This window comes from Euleptes europaea, chromosome 3 (genome assembly GCF_029931775.1).
Source record: "Euleptes europaea isolate rEulEur1 chromosome 3, rEulEur1.hap1, whole genome shotgun sequence".
NCBI classification, from domain to species: domain Eukaryota; kingdom Metazoa; phylum Chordata; class Lepidosauria; order Squamata; family Sphaerodactylidae; genus Euleptes; species Euleptes europaea.
The window spans coordinates 113,797,289-113,817,222 of NC_079314.1; the positions used below are offsets into that span (position 1 = coordinate 113,797,289).

A 19,934-nucleotide genomic window follows, 5' to 3' on the forward strand; every position below is an offset into this window, starting at 1 on the left:
CTAATATCCAGCTGCTACCTTTCCACCCACAATTTAAACCCATTATTGTGAGGCCTATCCTCTGCTGCCAATAGGAACAGCACCCTGCTCTCCTCTAAGTGACAGCCCTTCAAATCCTTCAAAAGAGCAATCATGTCCTGCCTCAACCTCCTCTCTTCCAGACAAAACATTCCCAACTCCCTCAGCCTTTCGTTGAAGTGCTTGGTCTCCAGGCCCCTGATCATCCTCGTTGCTCTCCTCTCCATCCGCACGATTCTGTCCACATCCTTTCTGAACATGAGGAGTTCTTTTTGCTGGCCAACCTCTTGTTTAAATCAGATCTAATCACAGAATAATAGAATCTTAGATTTATAGAGGTGGAAGGAACCACCAGGGTTATCCCAGCGAAATTCACATCTGCCTCCCCCACACAATGACCCCTACTCCATGCCCAGAATATGGCCAAATAAATCCTCCAGGAACTCTGGCCAATCTGGCTTGGAGGAAAATTGCTTCCTGACTCCAAAGTCAGGACCCCAAAGTGGTGATTGGCATTACCCTGGGCATATAAGAAAGGGCCACGAGAGCCAAAAACTGACTCAACTGTTCGTGCCCTCCCTCTCATGATCTGCCTAAGTCCACAGAATTAGCATTGCTGACAGATGGCCATCTAGCCTCTGCTTTAAAACCTCCAAAGAAGGAGAGCTCACCACCTCCCGAGGAAGCCTGTTCCACTGAGGAACCACTCTGTGAGATAGTTCTTCCTAATGTTTAGTGGAAAACCCTTTTGATTTAATTTCAACCTGTAGGATTTGTGCGTGTGTGTGTCCACGCACCCATCCTTGAGAAGAAACATATAAAACGTTGCTTTTTGTGCAGAAATAAACTGGCTTTCCTTCTTCTCCTTTGATTTTGACCAATGTAGCATTCCAAAGCTATTAATCGGAAGCATCCCATCAGACAGCAGCTGGATAGCTGTGAACGGACCCTGAGGGTACCGATCCGTCACGTGGATACAGATGAATACACCATCAAGGTAGCGAACCAGTTATTTCGATGCAAATCAACTGCCCAGTTTTTAACTAATTAATCAGAACAAACTGATTACATTTAAATGCATTGAATTTAATGGAAATGTTTTGGGGGAGGATTTTGACGGATGATTATCACTGAACATAGATAGCTGCAGAACAACAGGGCAAACCATTGGTTCTTCTAGCTCTACATTATCTGCTCTAACTGGTAGTGACTCTCCAGGACCACACTGTGAGAAGAAACCTTATTCAGTATCTTTTTAAGGATCCTTTTTAGCTGGAGATGCCAGAGTTTGGATTTGGAAACTTCTTCATGAAAAACAGGTCTTCTGCCAAAGAGCCTTGACCCCTCCTTGTGAAATTTAGGTAGGAACAGTAAGATATGTGGAGGGGATATAGTCCAATGGGGAAGGGTTCATGCCCAGGGTCCCAGGTTCAATCCCTGGAATCTAGGATTCCAGATAGCAAGTCTGAGAACGTAAACCGGTAAAATTAGGGGGGGGGGAACCACTCTCACCCAGACATTAAGAATACAACCCTGAACATTTCAGAGTGTTCATTTAACATGTCTCATAAATGAAAGTCCTTAAACTTTATTTTGGCAGAAAGCCACCATATTAGAAAACGGTGGATTTAATCCCAGCTATAATATCACTGATATCTTTGAAAGTAATGAATCAAACTGAGTGTTCCTGTGCTCAAAATGGGTGGAAAATCTTGGAGAACCATTTTGGAAAGGACTGTAAAACGTGGGACTTTGGGGGACTTTTTGTACATTTATAATGGCTGTCAAGTGAACAGCATTATCAGACAATTTTCATTTTTTATAATAAATGTGCAGAGAGTTGCTCTCAATCAGTAAAGACAATACTGAGCTAGGTAGATATATTGTCTAATGCAGGGCTTCTTAAACTTTTCCCACTTGTGACTCTTTTTCACCTGAGAAATTTTTACATGACCCCGGGTATATAGGTATGTATATCAATAAATGTTTGATTTGTATACCTATTACATATTGCCAAATTTTTCGCGATCCCCACATTCAGTTATGCAACCCAATATGGGGTTGCGACCAACAGTTTAAAATGCTTTGGTCTAATGATCAGCTTCATATATCAAACTTCTGGGCCCAATGCTGAAGTCACCTGTCATGGGGATGAGGCACCAGGATTGACTGAATACCTTTGGGGGAGGGGGTATTGTAACCAACTATATTTTTAACACTGAAGAGTTAAAAAAAAAACAGACCTGAATTACACAGATTATTTATTTTCTCCTTGGTTTGTAATGCACATTTAAACCGTCTTTGTGGGATTGTGTTGCAGGTAACCAATGGATTCTTCTCATGGGGAAGTGGTTTAGCCACGTTATCAGATATCAATATCAGAATCCCAACAGGTAGGATTTATTACTTTCCATATTCAGCGTTGTTTGGTTCAGTGCATTCCTCCATTTAATTCCGCAGCCTCAAGATGCTTTTCAAACTATCTCCGAAGGCCGATCAGAAGTCCTACTGGGCAAAAACCCCGCCTGGCTCCACCCACTTTCTAAAAACACTTGTTGACGGGTTGCAATGGCCACAGGCACCAGTTGAGGGTCTTTCTTTTGTTTCTTCCTGTTTAAGTAGATGGGATTCTGGGAGATCTGTGGATGGATATCCTTAGCAGCTGCCCAGGGCCCTCATTGGGATTGGCACTATGGAAGTGGGGGAAGGGATTTAACCCTTTAGCCCCAAACGGTTTCACTAATCAAAACCACATTAACTCCTGTGGGGACAAATGTAGATAAATAAATAAAAAATAGCCTTAGCAAACAAGAAAAACACCTGTACAATACATATAATGGCAATCAAAGTCACCATCAATTTCCCATTTTTAATAAAACATGGGTCTAATTTTACAATGTTTTTCCTTTGTAGGCCAAATGACAATGATTGTGGGTCAGGTTGGCTGTGGCAAATCTTCTCTCCTTCTTGCTATCCTTGGAGAGATGCAGAGTCTGGATGGGAAAGTTCATTGGAGCCGGTGAGTTTTGCCTTGAAAATAACATTTCTTTTTCAAAGGCATGGGAGCTCTGTTTTAGATCCATGGGCTCTAGGGGTGCCTCCTATTGATTTGACAGATCATGGAGAATCCAGCCAGTGGAGCAATCAGAGATTTGTGTGTGTGTGTTAAGTGTCATCAAGTCGCTTCCGGCTCATGGTCACTGAGTCACTAGGGGTGTGTGGGGGAGGTAGTTGTGAATTTCCTGCATTGTGCAGGGGGTTGGACTAGATGACCCTGGTGGTCCCTTCCAACTCTATGATTCTATGATTCATGGCAACCCTATGAATCAGTGTCCTCCAAAATGTCCTATCTTTGACAGCCTTGCTCAGATCTTGCTAACTGAGAACCGTGGTTTCCTTTATAGAGTCAATCCATCTCTTGCTGGGTCTTCCTCTTTTCCTGCTGCCCTCAACTTTTCTTAGCATGACTGTCAGAGGTTTACATAAAGGGATTTCGTGCTATTAGGTATAATCTGGTAATACTGCTTTATTTTAATATTAAATGCACAAATGGAACACAGGCAGAAATCATTATAGCACCTATAATACAACTTCAAAGTCGGATTGCATGAGAGACCTTCAGAAAAGTCCTGGGAGGAGAGGCAGCATGGTTTTACTGGATCCCGTCAGATCTCGGAAGCTAAGCAAGGTCAGTACTTGGAAGGGAGACTTCCAAAGAAGACTCTGCAGAGAAAGGAAATGGCAAACCACCGCTGCTTCTCACTTGGCTTGCAAGTCTCTCGCTGGGGTTGGCATACGTCTGCTGCGACTTGACTGCACTTGACACACCCCTAAAACATGTTCCTATCTTCTACCAGAGCAAGGCGGTTAATAATGGGGCGTTTTGGAGGTTATTCATGCACAGGGTTGCCATAAATCGGAAACGACTTGATGGCACTTAACACACACACAACTTTGCCCAGGCCAGAGTTTTTTGTGGCGATCGCGGAAGCAGGCATTTAGAAAGATACCCTTTGAGGCCTTGTTGAAGGAAGAGGAAGCTATCTCTCCAGGAATCTATCTCTGTAGTGCCGAGCTCAGATCCTTAAAGGCGTGGACAATTCAAGAAAGAAAATAAAAAACACAGCTTTTACCATCTAGACTTTGTCTAGTTATAGTTCAAGTAAACAAGGGTAGTTGTGTTTTCCTGATGATTTCAGACTGCCTGACAGAGAAGTGATTGCAGAAGGATACTTCAGGTATACCTAAATGCAGTCCTGTTGGTTTCAGTCCTTTGGCATAATAATCCAGGTTCTAATATCTCCCATCATTCCCTTACTACATAATTCTGCATGCTTGAGTCCAATGCCCAGTGATCTCACAGAAGCAAGCAAGCTAGCCAAGGGAGTGAAAATATACTACAAAAGCACTAACACCATCAGGGACATAGATTTTTCATTGTTTGGAAATGGTTGCCAGCTTCCAGGATTACAACTGTTCTCCAGGCGACAGAGATCAGTTCCTCTGGAAAAAACGACTGCTTAGGAAAGTGTGCTCTATGGCATTATACCCCATTGAGGTCCCTCCCTCCCCAAACCCTGTCATCCCCGGACTCCGTCCCCCAAATCTCCAGGAATTTCCCAACCAGGAACTGGCAACCCTGTTTTTATGCACATGTTGTATTGTGTTTCACGCTTTAGTCGTTCTACCAAGAGGTGACCAACACACTTAGGAATGGTAACAGATGTATGTTTGCACAATATCTGCAGGTCCCCTCCTTTATTTGTTCAAGTTATCAGGGGACTGTCATTCAAAGAATTAAAAAAACAAGAATGAGGTTTCCAAGGTCCATTGCAGCAGGTCACATGCCTACATGGAGAAGGTTCAGTCCCTTGACTCTCTAATTAAGAGTTCCTCTCTATAGTGTCCAGTGGTGGGACCCTACATTTTTGGGACCCTGAAGCTTGAACTGTTATTGGGCTCCCTTCATAACTAGCAGCAATAGGACAACATCCAACAAAGGTCCAAAGGGCCTTGCTCCCCTTGTAAGGACCTTGAGGCCCAAATGGTGGAGAGCAGAGTGGTGGGGTGGAGTCCTTGAAAATGGGCCATAGATTCAATTAATGGTTTGGTCATGGCTTATGTTTGGGGTGATTTGCATCTCTTGCTTAATCTGATTTCTTTCTTTTCTTATTCTAAAATTTCATCTTTCTCCTGGAATAAAAAAAATGTCCATATCATGCAAGAGTTAATGAATTAACAATGATGCTTTTTATTCTCTGTGCATTTCCATCATCCTGGTGTGAGTTTGTCCCCATTGCTTGCTGCAGTGAACCTGTGTTCCTCATTCGTATTTAAGCTGGAAAGTCTTGTGTACCATATTGTCAGCTGCACACAATTCTTCTAGGCTTCCGGGTCATTGTGAGGAATGGGGTGATCTTCAGTGTCAGCAATTTCTTTTCAGCTGGCGTTCCAAAATGGGGTGGGGAGATTTGAAATTAAATGTACAGTGCAGTTCTAAGCAGAGTTGCACCCTTTGAACCCCATTGAGGCCTGTGGATTTAGAAGGACATAACCCTGTTTAGGACTGCACTATAAGTCGCAGGCAGTGCAAATCACAAAACCATATTGACGAATGGATATGGCTAGTGCCAGTCATTTTCTTAAGAAGCCAAAGAGCCTGGCAGAGTGATCTTATCAACTGGAGAGTACAACAGAATGGATTAGAGTGCTAAAGAAATTTTAAAAGTTGTCCTGAGCCCAACCTTTTTTGCTGGGAAGTGCGGGATACAAATTTAATAAAATAAAAATAAATAAATATGTCTCCTGCAACTCTCGCAAGGAACTCCCTATCTCATGTGTCAACAACCTATAAAAAAGGATGTGATTGCCCAACATGAAGGAGTCTGACCCACCCAAGGGATCCTGTCACTGGAGGATCTCCAGAGAAATGAACATAAGAACCTAAGAAAGGCCCTGCTGGATCAGACCAAGGCCCATCAAGTCCAGCAGTCTGCTCACACAGTGGCCAACCGGGTGCCCCTAGGAAGCCACAAACACAACGACCAAAATGGCTGGCTCATGACTGAAGATCACAAGGGATCTCATGAGAGTGACCTCCAGGCTTAAAATATCCATGTAGTCTGTGAGCCTGGAAACCTTCTGATTTCAAAAGATTAAAAAAACACAAGAGATATAACAAGAAGAAAAAAGGAGTGGCATTAAGGGCCAGCCCAGCAAACACCATGTTTATTAAAGTTCTTCTTCTTAATTACTGTTTTTCGACAAAAGTCAAAAACAGCACGTTTATTAAAGTTGTTAACTTGTCTGATCAATGACCATCCTCACAAGTCTGAAAGGTCCTATTTACCCTTCTGGAGTAAACATCACCTGGAGCAAATAATGGCTCCCCGGGGTCATTTCAGACAAGGAAAATAGCACAGGAGAAGGCCTAATGCCTCCCTTTCCTCTTACCACCATTCCAATCAGAATCAGGGTGCCAGGTGCCTGATAACTGAATTTAAACCCCACCAGTGAAAGAGAGCCAACGTGGCATAGTGGTTAAAGTGTCGGACTAGGATCTGAGAAATCCAGGTTCGAATCCCCGTTCTGCCATGGAAACCTGCTTGGTAACCTTGGGCCAGTCACACACTCTCAACCTTGACCCTGGCAAGTATTTGGATGGGAGGCCTCCAAGGAATACCAGGGGCATGACGTGGAGGCAGACAACGCCAAACCACCTCTGAACGTCTCTTGCCTTGAAAACCTGATGGGGTTACCATATGTCAGCTGTGACTTGACAGCAAAAAAGGGGGAAAGCTCCAGTCATGGAACATCTCATTTGGTTTGGCAGGCTTCCTTGCTAGGGAACACTAATTCCATTGCACTGAATTCGTGCTCAGGTTTCCCTGGACAGCAAGCAAGTCCAAGAGATAGACACATTGGAGGGCCAGAAGGTGGTCAGAATTTTTACCAGTAATCCTGGTAGAAATGGGTTTGATTACAGGTAACAGAATATAGAATATAGGTGATAGACAGATATTTATTGATACAGTCTGTTTGACCAGCCAAAGGTTAATACATAAAATTATCTGACAATAAAACTGCAAAACTAATATAAATTACAAAATTAGATAAAAGGCTAATGATATTAAAATGTAAGATATTAAAACAAATCACAGGAATTAACTTGACATTTTTCCATTCTATTTTTGCGAGTTTTAATTGCGATGGCACAGAATTTGGCAGTTGGGAGCGAAAAGTGTGGAGTTTCACACATCAAGTGCCTCTTAGTCAGGAATTCTACTGGCTTATTGGGGAATTCACTGATCAGGGGAGCAATGAATTTAATGCGGGCCTCTCATAGAATATGGGTGTCTTTCTTCCTGTGCTTCAGTATAAGGCTTTAATTGTCATTTTGAAATAATGCCCCCAGTATGTGAAGTTTGCTCACCAACTTGTTTATCTATTTCCCATTACTAAAATATTGTTTACCGTAACTTGCAGTGTAAATGAAACCGATTCTTCTTTTGAAGCAAGCCGGAGGTATTACTGCGATTCTTTTACGGGGTATTTTGATGCAAACCGTTCGCCTCTTTGGGATCATCTCGAATCTCCCCCTTTTGTGTTCTACAATCCACACTTTGTTTTCATCCTATGATTACAATTTCCTAGACTGGTATTAACAAGTGGATTTCTTCAACACAGTGGTTCCCAATCTTTTTAGTTAATGGGTTTATCCGTTTTAATTCCCAACTAGGTAAATTTCGGAGCACATAGTTAAGACCCATTTCAGACAATAACCACACCAGCAAGTGACTTCATACGATATTAATTATCAGATGGATGCTAGGCTTTCCACCCCATGGCTGGCAACCAGTGGGAGATCACAGGGGGTGAAGACTTAACTTTTTGGTGTTGTACTGACACCATTACTGACGTGACCCAGAAGTGAAGTCATCACACCAGAGCAATGCTCTAGCATTCGCCCCAAACTCTATGGTTTAACCCATTGAGTTTTGGACAATGTTCTAGCACCAGAAGTGACATCAAGGAATTGCCCCACTCCATTTCCCCAGGCACCCCCCCTTCAGCAAATAGAGCCAGTGGGAGGAGGGAGGTTTCCTGCTAAGGCAGGGGACCTGGTCTCCCTAAATGGACACCCATTTATGCATTGACTCAATAAAGGAAGCCACAGCCTTCAGTTTGCAAGATCTGAGCAAGGCTGTCAAAAATAGGACATTTTGAAGGACTTTCATTCATAGGGTCACCATGAGTCGGAAGCGACTTGACGGCACTTAACACACACACACATTTATGCAATATCCTCCTCTCTCTCTCTTTTTGATAATCTTAGAGGGAAAATTGTGCAAATGAGTCCTTATGAAATAGTATCATCTCACCTTGTACTTCCTCCATTTCATGACCCTGCTCTTTATTTTTTTGTACCATAACCTTATTGTCTTGCCTACTGAGGACTCATAATATTGTACCTGATAGAGTGGACACTAATCTACAAAAACATAGACTGGAATAAAATTATGTTAGAATGCTTTCACACATGCTGAATAATGCACTTTCAATCCACTTTCAATGTAAGTGGATTTTACCATTTCATACAGTAAAATCCATCTGCAAAGTGCATTGAAAGTGGATTGAAGTGCATTATTCTGCATGTATGAAAGCGCCCTTAGTCTTTAAGATGCTGCTAGATTCCTGTTGTCATATACAACATGATCGGGTGTTGGGAGACCGAGGGCTTGTCTGTTTTCAGTCACACAGAGACCTTGGCTAGCTCGTGTCTGTCTGAACTGGATCTTACTGTTTTTACTTCCATCGACAGTGCCATTCACTTGCTTCCTGTACGATATGGTTTGGGCTAGCTTTGTTTATATTACATACAATGGTACCTGGGTTGCTCCAAACCCTGGAACACAGGTATCAATATGGCAGACATCATAGATGATGAGACCACAAGATGTGACTGATGATAACTCATCAAATTTTCATGTCAGTGAAACCAACTAGGAATTTAGCCCTAGTAGTGAATACAATGATAATTGGGAACTGGGGAAAGTATTAAAAAGCACTGCAGAGCTATTAGCCATCCTGAAATGGATGTGCAGAACAACCCTTCCGTTTGAGTCTGCAGATTTCCTTTTTTAATTTTTTTTTTACAAAGCTCAAAATTTTTTTTGCATTATGACGCAAGATTCAAATGTTGGTGGCTTGCTGGATAGCAAATGTCAGTGTCTCAGTAGTCAGATCCCAAATGGCACAATCCAGTTTCCGTATCTGAAGTTGGATATCCGCCAAAAATTCACTGTTCACCCAATTTCATTCCAAAACCAAGTGATTCAAATTTACAGATGTTCCTCGAACTTAAGTTGAAATTTAATTTCAACTTTCAATTCATAGCACGTGTGGAAATGATTGGGAACCATTGGGTTAGATCCAGCCCACTGTCTGACACCTGATAACTGAAGGGCAGCTATTAACATAGTTTAACCAAATGTTAAGCTTTCTAAACTTCTAAAATGTGAGAACTGGTAGGGTTACTTCATATGCTTCTAATCAACAATCCATTTTTCATTGCACCCTTATCTCTTTTCATTTAGTTGTAGAGCGCAACCACTGAATCTAATTTGATGAATGAGAATAGTACTTTCCAAAACAATGAGAACTGAATGAAATATCGACAAATATTCGGAAGGGCAACAAATCTACCATACACACCATTCAAATTTTGAGAATTTGAATTTACCTTTTGAAAGTGACCTTTTAACCTTGATATGTGAATACTTTGACTTGTTGACTTCTTGGGCAGGCTTCCCATATAAAATCTCATAAAACATCATTGGTTAAATACTAATTACCATTGTATGTCATCCATCCAATGCTGTCAAGTTAACAAAGTATTAAATTCCTCAGAATATCTTCTATGGCATGCTCAGACAAGTCAAGAACATAAGAAAAGACCTGCTGGATCAGACCAAGATCCATCAAGTCCAGTAGTCTGTTCATACAGCAGCCAACCAGGTGCCTCTAGGAAGCCCACAACCAAGACGACTGCAGCAGCACCATCCTGCCTGTGTTAAGAACATAAGAAAAGCCCTGCTGGATCAGACCAAGGCCCTTCGAGTGAAGCAGTCTGTTCACACAGTGGCCAACCAGGTGCCTCTAGGAAGGAATCAATGTGGGAAATTTGCCTTGTAGGTAAATCTCATACAGATGGGGCTGGCCAATGCCAATCCGGCTACACACATTTATAATCCATCCCAATGTTACCTCCAGTGCCCACAATAAGTGAGTTCAGAGGTGGGATAGGGATGCCAGGTTTAAGGATGAGGTCATGATCCTCCCCTCCCCCTTGCATGTTGTCTTTATGTACTTTGAAGAAAGTGCAGATAAACGTTATTCAGTCCGGGGAAGGGGGAGAAAACTCAGGCAGAGAGTGCGTTTTCTTTTAACCTAACCTTTTCCTTTTCTCCTTGGTTATGACGCCTGCTAATTGTTTGTGTGCTTTTGTCTCTTACCAAGCACAGTGCATCTTGGCCAGAAGAAGCCAGTTTCTCATGACTTATCATGCATTTGTATGCTCTTCTTTCATCAGGAGCAGATACGCAGTGGCTTATGCAGCCCAGAAGCCCTGGCTCCTGAATGCCACTGTGGAGGAAAACATTACCTTTGGGAGCCCGTTTATTAAGCAGAGGTAAAGCACAATTCCTCTTTGCTCTGGACAGCTATCAGAATTCCAACTTCTCGAGTAAAGGTGGAAGACAAGTGGGAATAGACAAGCCAGGTTGATAGATATAATGCAGGGAATTTTTTTAAGGCAAGAAGATGTGTTCTGTACAGGATGAGGTGGAGTGTATTAGGAAATCTTCCTAGATCCAAGAGCTCTGCTATGCATCGTGATTTCTTCCATGTTCATTTTAAACAATTTTTTTACTTTTGCAAATGCAGCCTCTTGGGTTGCTTTATCAAGAAGAATGGCATAGGGACAAGGGGAAAAGCTTCAACCCCGTCCTCCTGTACTGTTTTCTCCCTGGAGAAAGCCACTCCCAAATTACTTACGTGTTCAGTTACTCCTGCTGGAGAAAACTTACAGGTTCCTATAGTGCTCCCTGAAAGCCAGCATGGTGTAGTGGTTAAGGTGTCAGACTAGGATCTGGGAGAGCCAGGTTCAAATCCCCACTCTGCCATGAAACTTGCTGGGTGACCTTGGGCCAGTCACACACTCTCAGCCTCAACCCTGGCAAGTATTTGGATGGAAGAGATCTCCAAGGAATACCAGGAAGCAGGCAATGGCATACCACTTCCAAACATCTTTTTCCTTAAAAACCATACGGGGTCACCTAAGTCAGCTATGACTTGATGACATTTAAAAAAAAAAAAACAATAGTGTTCCCCAGAAGGGGTGAAAGAAGTTCAAAGATAGATGGCAGAAACCAGCAGAGGAGGAAAGGGTTAAAAGTCATAAGAACATAAGCAAGGCCCTGCTGGATCAGACCAAGGCCCATCAAGTCCAGCAGTCTGTTCACACAGTGGCCAACTAGGTGCCTCTAGGAAGCTCACAAACAAGACGACTGCAGCAGCAGCATCCTGCCTGTGCTCCACAGCACCTAATATATTCGGCATGCTCCTCTGATCCTGGAGATAATAGGTATGCATCATGATGGTGGAGCCAAGGAATAGAAAGTCTTGAACAATTTCAATTTCCTCATTGTCAACTTTGTCAAGAGAAGAATAATGGCTCTTATTTCATTTGTCTTGTTCTTTTCTCCTTTTTCCATTAAGAATGGCCTATTAAGCCATTCCCCTGGTGGGACCTGGGGATTCCCTGAAATTGCAGCTCATCTCCAGACTACAGAGATCAGTTCCCCTGGAGAAAATGGCTGCTTTGGAGGATGGACTATGGCATTATACCGCACTGAGGCCCCATTTTCCCCAGGCTCCATCCCCAAATCTCCAGGAGCTTCCTAACCTGGATCTGGAAACCTTACTGCCCCACCTTTCACCGGCAGCCATGGGGGACATAGCAACCCGATTATATGGTTTTCAGTTACTAAGTTGTGTTTGATCATTTCCTGCCCCCTCCAACTGTCCCCTGCCCAGGATCAGATTCTGGAAAGCAATAGTGCCCCCGAGATCCAGTACCTTTTTTGCATCAGAAGTGTCTCCTGTTCCTCTGACAGGTACAAAGCCGTCACAGATGCCTGCTCGCTGCAACCCGATATTGACCTCCTGCCTTTTGGGGATCAGACAGAAATTGGAGAAAGGGTAAATAAAGAACAAGGAAATCATTGTTATGGTCTTGTCCTGGTGACCCATAAATGACGCTTCTTAGAGTGGTTATACCATCTTGAGGTCACTGGTCTTTAGTACCCACAGTGCCACCAATGGCTTTACTGACTTTTTTGTGGCTTCCACCTTCCTCTCTTGACTAAGTGGATGGTCTTGTCCCCGTTCCATATGACTGTGGCTGGGGTAAGTCCATTCTCACTCACTTGGTTAAGGTCTTGTCCATGCAAAACCGTTGGGTTTATTTGAGACACTGATATTGATTGTCTGTTTGTATGTATTGTGCTGGTCTATAATAAACAATTCATTAATCAATCCATCCAACCATCCAACCATCCATCCATCCATTCATTCATTCATTCATTCATTCATTCATTCATTCATTCATTCATTCTTTGCTGTATTCAATAGGGAATTAACTTAAGTGGAGGCCAAAGGCAACGCATCTGTGTCGCACGAGCACTCTACCAAAACACCAGCCTTGTCTTCCTGGTAAGATTTGTCTTTTTCGGGCATCGGCCATATGGCCTCTTTTCTCTTTAACCATTTAAGTTTTCAACCTTTAATTATTGGGATACATGGAAGTAATAATTCAATTCCCATCATGGAATAAAGTGGGTTGGATCCCATGAATCCGTTCTCCTAGCAGAAGCTCTTTCCTCAGGGAGAAGAAGCCTTCCACTAATGCTTCCCTTTCCCCTGAGGGTCTTCCACTTGCCTCTGGGGATGCTTCTTCCACTGGAGGAAAGAGTCTCCACTAGCAGAATGGATACCCACAGAGACAACCCGCTACGTGCTTTTGGCATTGGAGTGCATGGGATTGGGTTGCTGTCTTGAAAGTTGGGTCTCATGGAAATTTGCACTGTGGGTGGTCCAGGCTAGCCCAATCTTGTCAGATCTCAGAAGCTAAGCAGGGTGGGCCCTGTAGTACTTGGATAGGAGACCACCAAGGAAGTCCAGGGTCACAATGCAGAGACTGGCAATGGTGTCATAGAATCATAGAGTTGTAAGGGGCCATATAAGCCATCTAGAGGAGGGGCTGTGGCTCAGTGGTGGGGAAGGGCCATGGCTCAGTGGTAGAGCATCTGCGTGGCATGCAGAAGGTCCCAGGTTCAATCCCCGGCATCTCCGGGTAAAGGGACTAGGCAAGTAGGTGATGTGAAAGACCTCTGCCTGAAACCCTGGAGAGCCACTACTAGTCTGAGTAGACAATCCTGACTTTGATGGACCCAGGGTCTGATTCAGTAGAAGGCAGCTTCATGTGTCCATGTGTGTTTGCCTCTGTTCATCTCTTGCCTTAAAAACCCTACGGTGTCTCCATAGGTTAGCTGTGACCTAATGGCACCTTCCACCACCAGTAAAGGTCAATGGGATCCTTCTGCCTAGTTGTATCCTATGACCTTTCTTCTAAAAGTTCCTTTGATGAATGTTCTCTATGGGAGGAAGACCTGGCTGAAGGAAGTCCTAGCATCCAACCCAAAGTGACCTGTGCATTAAGGCAGAGCTGTTGCAGCCTGGCACTAAAATCCATGAACTTGTCCCCTGAATATCCCAAAATACCTGAACCCTGGATATAGCCTAGAGTGGGTTGGGCCAGTAGATCCAAGTGTGTGGTGGCAACTAGGGCTGTTGAATTAAAAAAAATTCGGTATAGTTTGGATTCGGCTGAATTCAGCCTGTTTAGATTCGGGATATGCCGAAGTCCGAACTCCCCCACTTGGGGTCCGTGCAATTCGGCGGGAATTCAAAGTTCGGGGAAAAAATTCGGCTGAGTAAAGCCATTAAAAATACAACCGCGCCTTTCCGCGGCTCTGGGGGGCATTTTTGGGGGTAGAGGTCCCAAACTTTCAGCGGAGCTTCAAAGGACCCTTCTTGCCAGACCCCCCAAGTTTTGTAAAGATTGGGTCAGGGGGGGCTGAGATATGGGCCCCGAAAGAGGTCCCCCCACCCTTAATGTGCATCTCTGAGCAGAGCTTGCCGCCCACGCACAAAGCTCCCAGCCCCGACAAACATCTGGGAAGTTTGCAAAGCAACACAACTGCAAAGCAACACAATTGCAAAGCAACACAACCCTGCAAAGCAACACCTTTGCAACCGTGCAAAGCATGGTAAGGGACAGAGGCAGCTAGCTATGCATAAGGAGCAGGAGGGGTGGAATTTCCCCTTTTGCATCGGACTTGGGACCAGGCAAATGCATTCCTTAAATCACCATTTGAAAACCAGTTTTGAGCAAGCATCAAAATAGACCTAACCGATCTTATGAATGAGGGAAAACCTGAGGACACTGAAGCCCCCCGTCAAACCAGGGAGAGAGAGACTCGAGGGGGCACACACCCCCAGGCAGAACAGGCGAAAGCCCCCTTTGGCTTCCCCCCCACCCACAGAAACTGCTCCCTCCCCCCCCCACACACAGACTCTGCTTTCCCCCCACACACACACACACAGGAGAAAAAGTATAGATTAAAGCCCCCAAAGGGGTCTTACTGTGGCTGTCTTCTGTTCCATCAGGAGGGGCTGGGAGGAGGACTGGGTAATCCAAGATGATTCCATTTAAGCATGGGACGTTTTGCTCTGGAGATGCATACAGGATCGGGTGATCCATTCATCCCAATAGGGAAAAGGGGAAAGCCCATATCTCGGGGGGCCCTGACCCAATGTTTACAAAACTTGGGGGGTCTCTTAAGAAGGCTTGTCTGAAGCTCCGCTGAAAGTTTGGGGTCTGTACCCCCAAAAATGCGCCCCCTGCAGCCACGGAAAGAGAAAAGGGGGGAGCCGATATTTCTGCCCCCACTGAACCCATCTTTACAAAACTTGGGGGGTCTCTTAAGAAGGCTCATCTGAAGATATCCTGAAGGTTTGGGGGCTGCACCCCCAAAAAAGCACCCACTGCAGCAACGGAAATGGAAAAGGGGGAGGGAAAAGGGGTGGAGCCCATATCTCGGGACCCCCTGATCCAAAGTCTACAAAACTTGGGGGGTCTCTTAAGAAGGCTTGTCTGAAGCTCCACTGAAAGTTTGGGGTCTGTACCCCCCAAAATGCGCCCCCTGAAGCCATGGAAAAGAGCGAATGTGCACAAGCACCCCCCCACACACACGAGGATTTCTCTCACTCTCTCTCTCTCCCCCCGGCCCGGCCGCGCATCAGCTGATTCCTCCAGTACTCAATCCTGACTGATTGGCCAGAAGAAGACCCAGCTTGGTCACCGATTGGCCGGGGGAGGAGAATGCTGCTTACTGACGGCCCCGAATTTGCCTGATTTATTCGTGAACTCCCGAACTCGCTGAATTCGGCTCCCCCGGTTTCCCGCCATTTTTGAGTTTGGTTCGTCCCGAACTAAAAACCGCCGAAACAGGGGAAATTCAGCTGTTTTTCGGTTCGGGTCGAACCGAATCGACAGCCCTAGTGGCAACATCAGCAATATATGTCAGCCTAGGGGATTCAGTCCCTGCCATGGCATTCCCAAGATTCATGCTGCAAGTGAACACCTAAACCTGGGTATTTGATGGTCGCTGTTCCCCTTTTGTGAGATGCTGCTTTTTGAACAATGATACCTTGTCCTTAATGTTCTTTTCCCATCGATGCCGTTTCAGGATGACCCATTTTCTGCTTTGGACATTCATCTGAGCGATCACCTGATGCAAGAAGGTATCCTGAAGTTCCTCAAGGATGACAAAAGGACTCTTGTGTTAGTGACTCATAAATTGCAGTACCTGCCACATGCAGATTGGGTAAGGGAGAATCTACTTTTTTTCACCATATTGCAGAACTGCTTTGTTAGGTCAGATTAGGCATCCTCCTTATCTAGCTCTGACTCCAAAACTGACTACCCCGATGCCCATATTTATCTTGCATGAAGGGCATGAAACTGTCTTGCTTAGCTGTGTATCCCCAGTGTCTAAGGGTGATCGAAGCAGTATATTTTACTTGTGTTTGCTTCTTGTTCTTTTTGACTTTGCTGAGACCTCTTCCCAAAGGCATATCTGGCCTTCTATGCCTGGCTCTGTCACCCCTCTGACGACTTCGGGCCTTTGTTGTGATTATGCATGCCTTTTCCGACCATCAGAGGTCGCCTCGCTCTCCCCCTGCATTTCTCCACGTTTTGCTCGCGTTTTCAGGGACCTGCTTTATCTCGAATTTGAAAACTCAGACTAAATGTGGGGAAATGCAGGGGGAGAGCGAGGCGACCTCTGATGGTCGGAAATGGCATGCATAATCGAAACAAAGACCCAAAGTCGTTGGAGGGGTGACAGCGAGGGAAACAGCCATGCATCAAAGGCCAGAGATGCCTTTGAGAAGAGGTCTCAGCAAAGTAAAAAAGAACAAGGAGCAAACACAAGTAAAATGTACTGCTTCAATCACCCTTAGACACTGGGGATACACAGCTAAGCAGACAGCTTCATGCCCTCCATGCAAGATGTGTATGGGCATCGGGGTAGTCAGTTTTGGAGTCTGAGAGCTAGATAAGGAGGATGCATAATCTGACCTAACAACCAGCCATGCATCAAAGGCCTAAGGCAATGGTTATTGCCACATCTTTGTGGCTTTGCCAGATTTCTAAGCAAGTGAGTAACTGTGTGTTATTGTGAGCTAGCTCCCTTGGTTCTCCTCCTTTGCAGATCATCGCCATGAAGGATGGCACTGTACTTAGAGAAGGGACACTGAAGGACATTCAAAACAATGACGTCGAGCTGTATGAACACTGGAAAACTCTGATGAATCGCCAAGATCAGGAATTAGAAAAGGTAACTTCAAACTACCAGCAAGTCAAGCTTTTTAAATTCATACTTAGTGTATCATGTACTAAGGGGTGACAGCTTTTCTCCTAAAAGTAGCTAACCCTAACACTTCCCTTCTTTCTCTGGGAATCTAATTTCAAGAAGGGTAGAAACTCTTTGGTGAAGGTTCAAAGATTGTCTCTTGCCTTGAAAACCCCTTGGGGGGTCCCCATTAGTCAGCTGTCACTTGACAGCACTTTCTACTAGGGTTTGCCAGGTCCCTCTTTGCCACCGGTGGGAGGTTATTTGGGGCGTAGCCTGAGGAGGGCGGGGTTTTGGGAGGGGAGGAACTTCAATGCCATAGAGCCCAATTGCCAAAGCAGCCATTTTCTCCAGGGGAACTGATCTCTATCGGCTGGAGATCAGATGTAATAGCAGGAGATCTCCAACTAGTATCTGGAGGTTGGCAACCCTACTTTCTACCACCAGTCAGGTACAAGGCGCCACCCAGTTTGTAGCAACCAAACTGTTTGTTCCAAAACTCTGAAAGTTTACAATTTGGGTGGCAGGATATGGAAGCTGACCAAACGACTCTGGAAAGGAAGACTCTTCGCAGAGCCATGTACCCAAGGGAGTCCAAGGCACAGCTGGAGGACGAGGATGAAGGTGAGGGTGAGACATAGTCTTTATTCACTCAGAATGTGTCCAAATGTCACTCTTAGCCACAGTGCAGGAAAACTGTTCAGGAACCCGGCTTGTTTCTGGGTCTTGGGTACAATTAGCCAGCATGGTGTAGTGGTGAAGAGCGGTGGTCTGAAGCAGTGGACTCTGATCTGGAGAACCAGGTTTGACATGTTAGATGGCCATCTGTCAGCAATGCTGATTCTGTGACCTTAGGCAGATGATGAGAGGGAGGGCATCTTAGCCATCTCTGGTCACTAGGTGTGTGGGGGGAGGTAGTTGTGAATTTCCTGCATTGTGCAGGGGGTTGGACTTGATGACCCTGGTGGTCCCTTCCAACTCTATGATTCTGTGATTCTATGATTCCCCACTCCTCTGCATGAGCAGTGGAGGCTAATCTGGTGAACTGGACTTGTTTCCCCACTCCTGCACATGAAGCCAGCTAGGTGACCTTGGGCTAGTCACACTCTGTCAGCCCCACCTACCTCACAGGGTGTCTGTTGTGGGGAGGGGAAGGGAAGGTGATTGTAAGCTGGTTTGAGTCTCCCTTAAGTGGTAGAGGCAGTTGGCATATAAAAACCAACTCTTATTCCTCTTCCTCTTCCTCTTCTTCCCCTCCATTCTCAGACAGGGAACTGTGTGGGGAAACTAACCCAGGTTTATCTGCGACTTAACTGTTGCACGTGTGTAAATTAACTAGTGTTCGTTTGCCCAGCCCCAAGAACTGGAATTCTAAACTGGGGTTAAACTCTGGTTTAGGGCCAAACTAGACATCTGTGGGTCTGACCTGTGGATGACGCCGCCATTTTAAAAGGATTTAAAAATGTCGCAAGGGCCCAATCCAGGCTTGCAGCGCAGCCGGCCGAGGTGCTCTTGTCCCCCCTGCAGGCCTTTTCAAGGGCAGAAACGGCCATGGGAAGTGCAGCCATTTTAGCAGGAGGGAGGAACAAGAAGAAGAATGCCTTAGCCCACTCCATCCTCACAGCATTTTTAAAGGTCGTTAAAATGGTGGCAGCATCTGCGGGTTGGATGCCGTCACGTTTAGGCTGCTTTCACAGATGTTGGATAATGCACTTCCACGGAACTTTGCAATTTAGCAATCGTTAACATCTGGATTTTCCTGTTTCACAACTTTGAATGCACTTTAGCAATCATTTGCAGCTGGATTTTCCTGTTTCCCATTGGTTCACAGATGCATGAATGCTTTTGATTTCGGTCCCCACCATGCACAAAAATGGCAGCTGCAAGAGATGAACATTCTGGTTAAGGTGTTACATTTGAAATGACTCATTCACACATGCATGACATCCCAAGATATTTCAGTCTTCAAGCACTGAACATTCATGTGTGAACCAGCTTGTAGATCCTTAACATATTTAAGCATGCACAGGAGAAAACCTTCTCATATTATAGGGGTCGTTTGCAGATCGAAGGTATGTAGGGCAGACAAACTGATTAAGTTACGTTTGTGACCCCTCAGAGGAAGAAGAGGAGGAAGACGAAGATGATACCATGTCTACCGTGATGCGCCTCAGGACAAAGATGCCTTGGAAAACCTGCTGGCGCTATCTCACTTCCGGAGGATTTTTCTTACTCTTCCTGATGATCATTTCCAAACTGTTGAAGCATTCGGTCATCGTTGCCATCGACTATTGGCTGGCCCAATGGACATCAAAGAACCAAAACCAGACCCAAACCCAGACTTTTTGTTCTATAGAAGATTCCATCGAAGACAGCAAGGTAACGGTTTGCCAAAAAGTAACGGTTTGACTTTGTAGTCAAGGACTGGAACTCAGAGCTGCAAAACACTTATTAAAAGGGGATGGACTTGGAAATGATGTTGTTCCATGAGGATCTTATCTGCCAGGTCTACTTTCCAATCAAGCTGTCACCCATAGGTCTTTACATTGGTACTTTAAGTACAGGCTAGCTTGATCTTATTAGATCTTAGAAGCTAAGCAGGGTCAACCCTGGTTATTATTGGGATGGATGACCACCAGGGAAGTCCTGGGAGACCACCAAGGAAGTCCAGGGTTGCCACGCAGAGGCAGGCAAAGACAAACTCCTCCATTTGTCCCTTGCCTTGAAAGCCCCATGAGGAGTTAACATAAATCAGCTGCTACTTGCCACGCAGAGGCAGGCAAAGACAAACTCCTCCATTTGTCCCTTGCCTTGAAAGCCCCATGAGGAGTTAACATAAATCAGCTGCTACCGAGGTGCAGAGTGGTAAGCTGCAGT

General features: G+C 44.9%; 1 protein-coding gene across 1 annotated transcript in view; it reads left to right on the forward strand.

Annotated features, from left to right (window-relative positions):
- The window catches only part of ABCC9 (ATP binding cassette subfamily C member 9), an 80,964-nt gene that overhangs the window by 32,140 nt on the left and 28,890 nt on the right, over positions 1–19,934 (forward strand). The window contains exons 14-24 of the mRNA XM_056845947.1: positions 905–1,015; positions 2,339–2,411; positions 2,932–3,037; positions 7,504–7,542; positions 10,610–10,708; positions 12,195–12,279; positions 12,712–12,792; positions 15,891–16,028; positions 16,917–17,042; positions 17,585–17,681; positions 19,177–19,436. Coding sequence (XP_056701925.1) covers positions 905–1,015; positions 2,339–2,411; positions 2,932–3,037; positions 7,504–7,542; positions 10,610–10,708; positions 12,195–12,279; positions 12,712–12,792; positions 15,891–16,028; positions 16,917–17,042; positions 17,585–17,681; positions 19,177–19,436 — 1,215 coding nt within the window. The remainder of the gene's footprint in view (positions 1–904; positions 1,016–2,338; positions 2,412–2,931; positions 3,038–7,503; positions 7,543–10,609; positions 10,709–12,194; positions 12,280–12,711; positions 12,793–15,890; positions 16,029–16,916; positions 17,043–17,584; positions 17,682–19,176; positions 19,437–19,934) is intronic.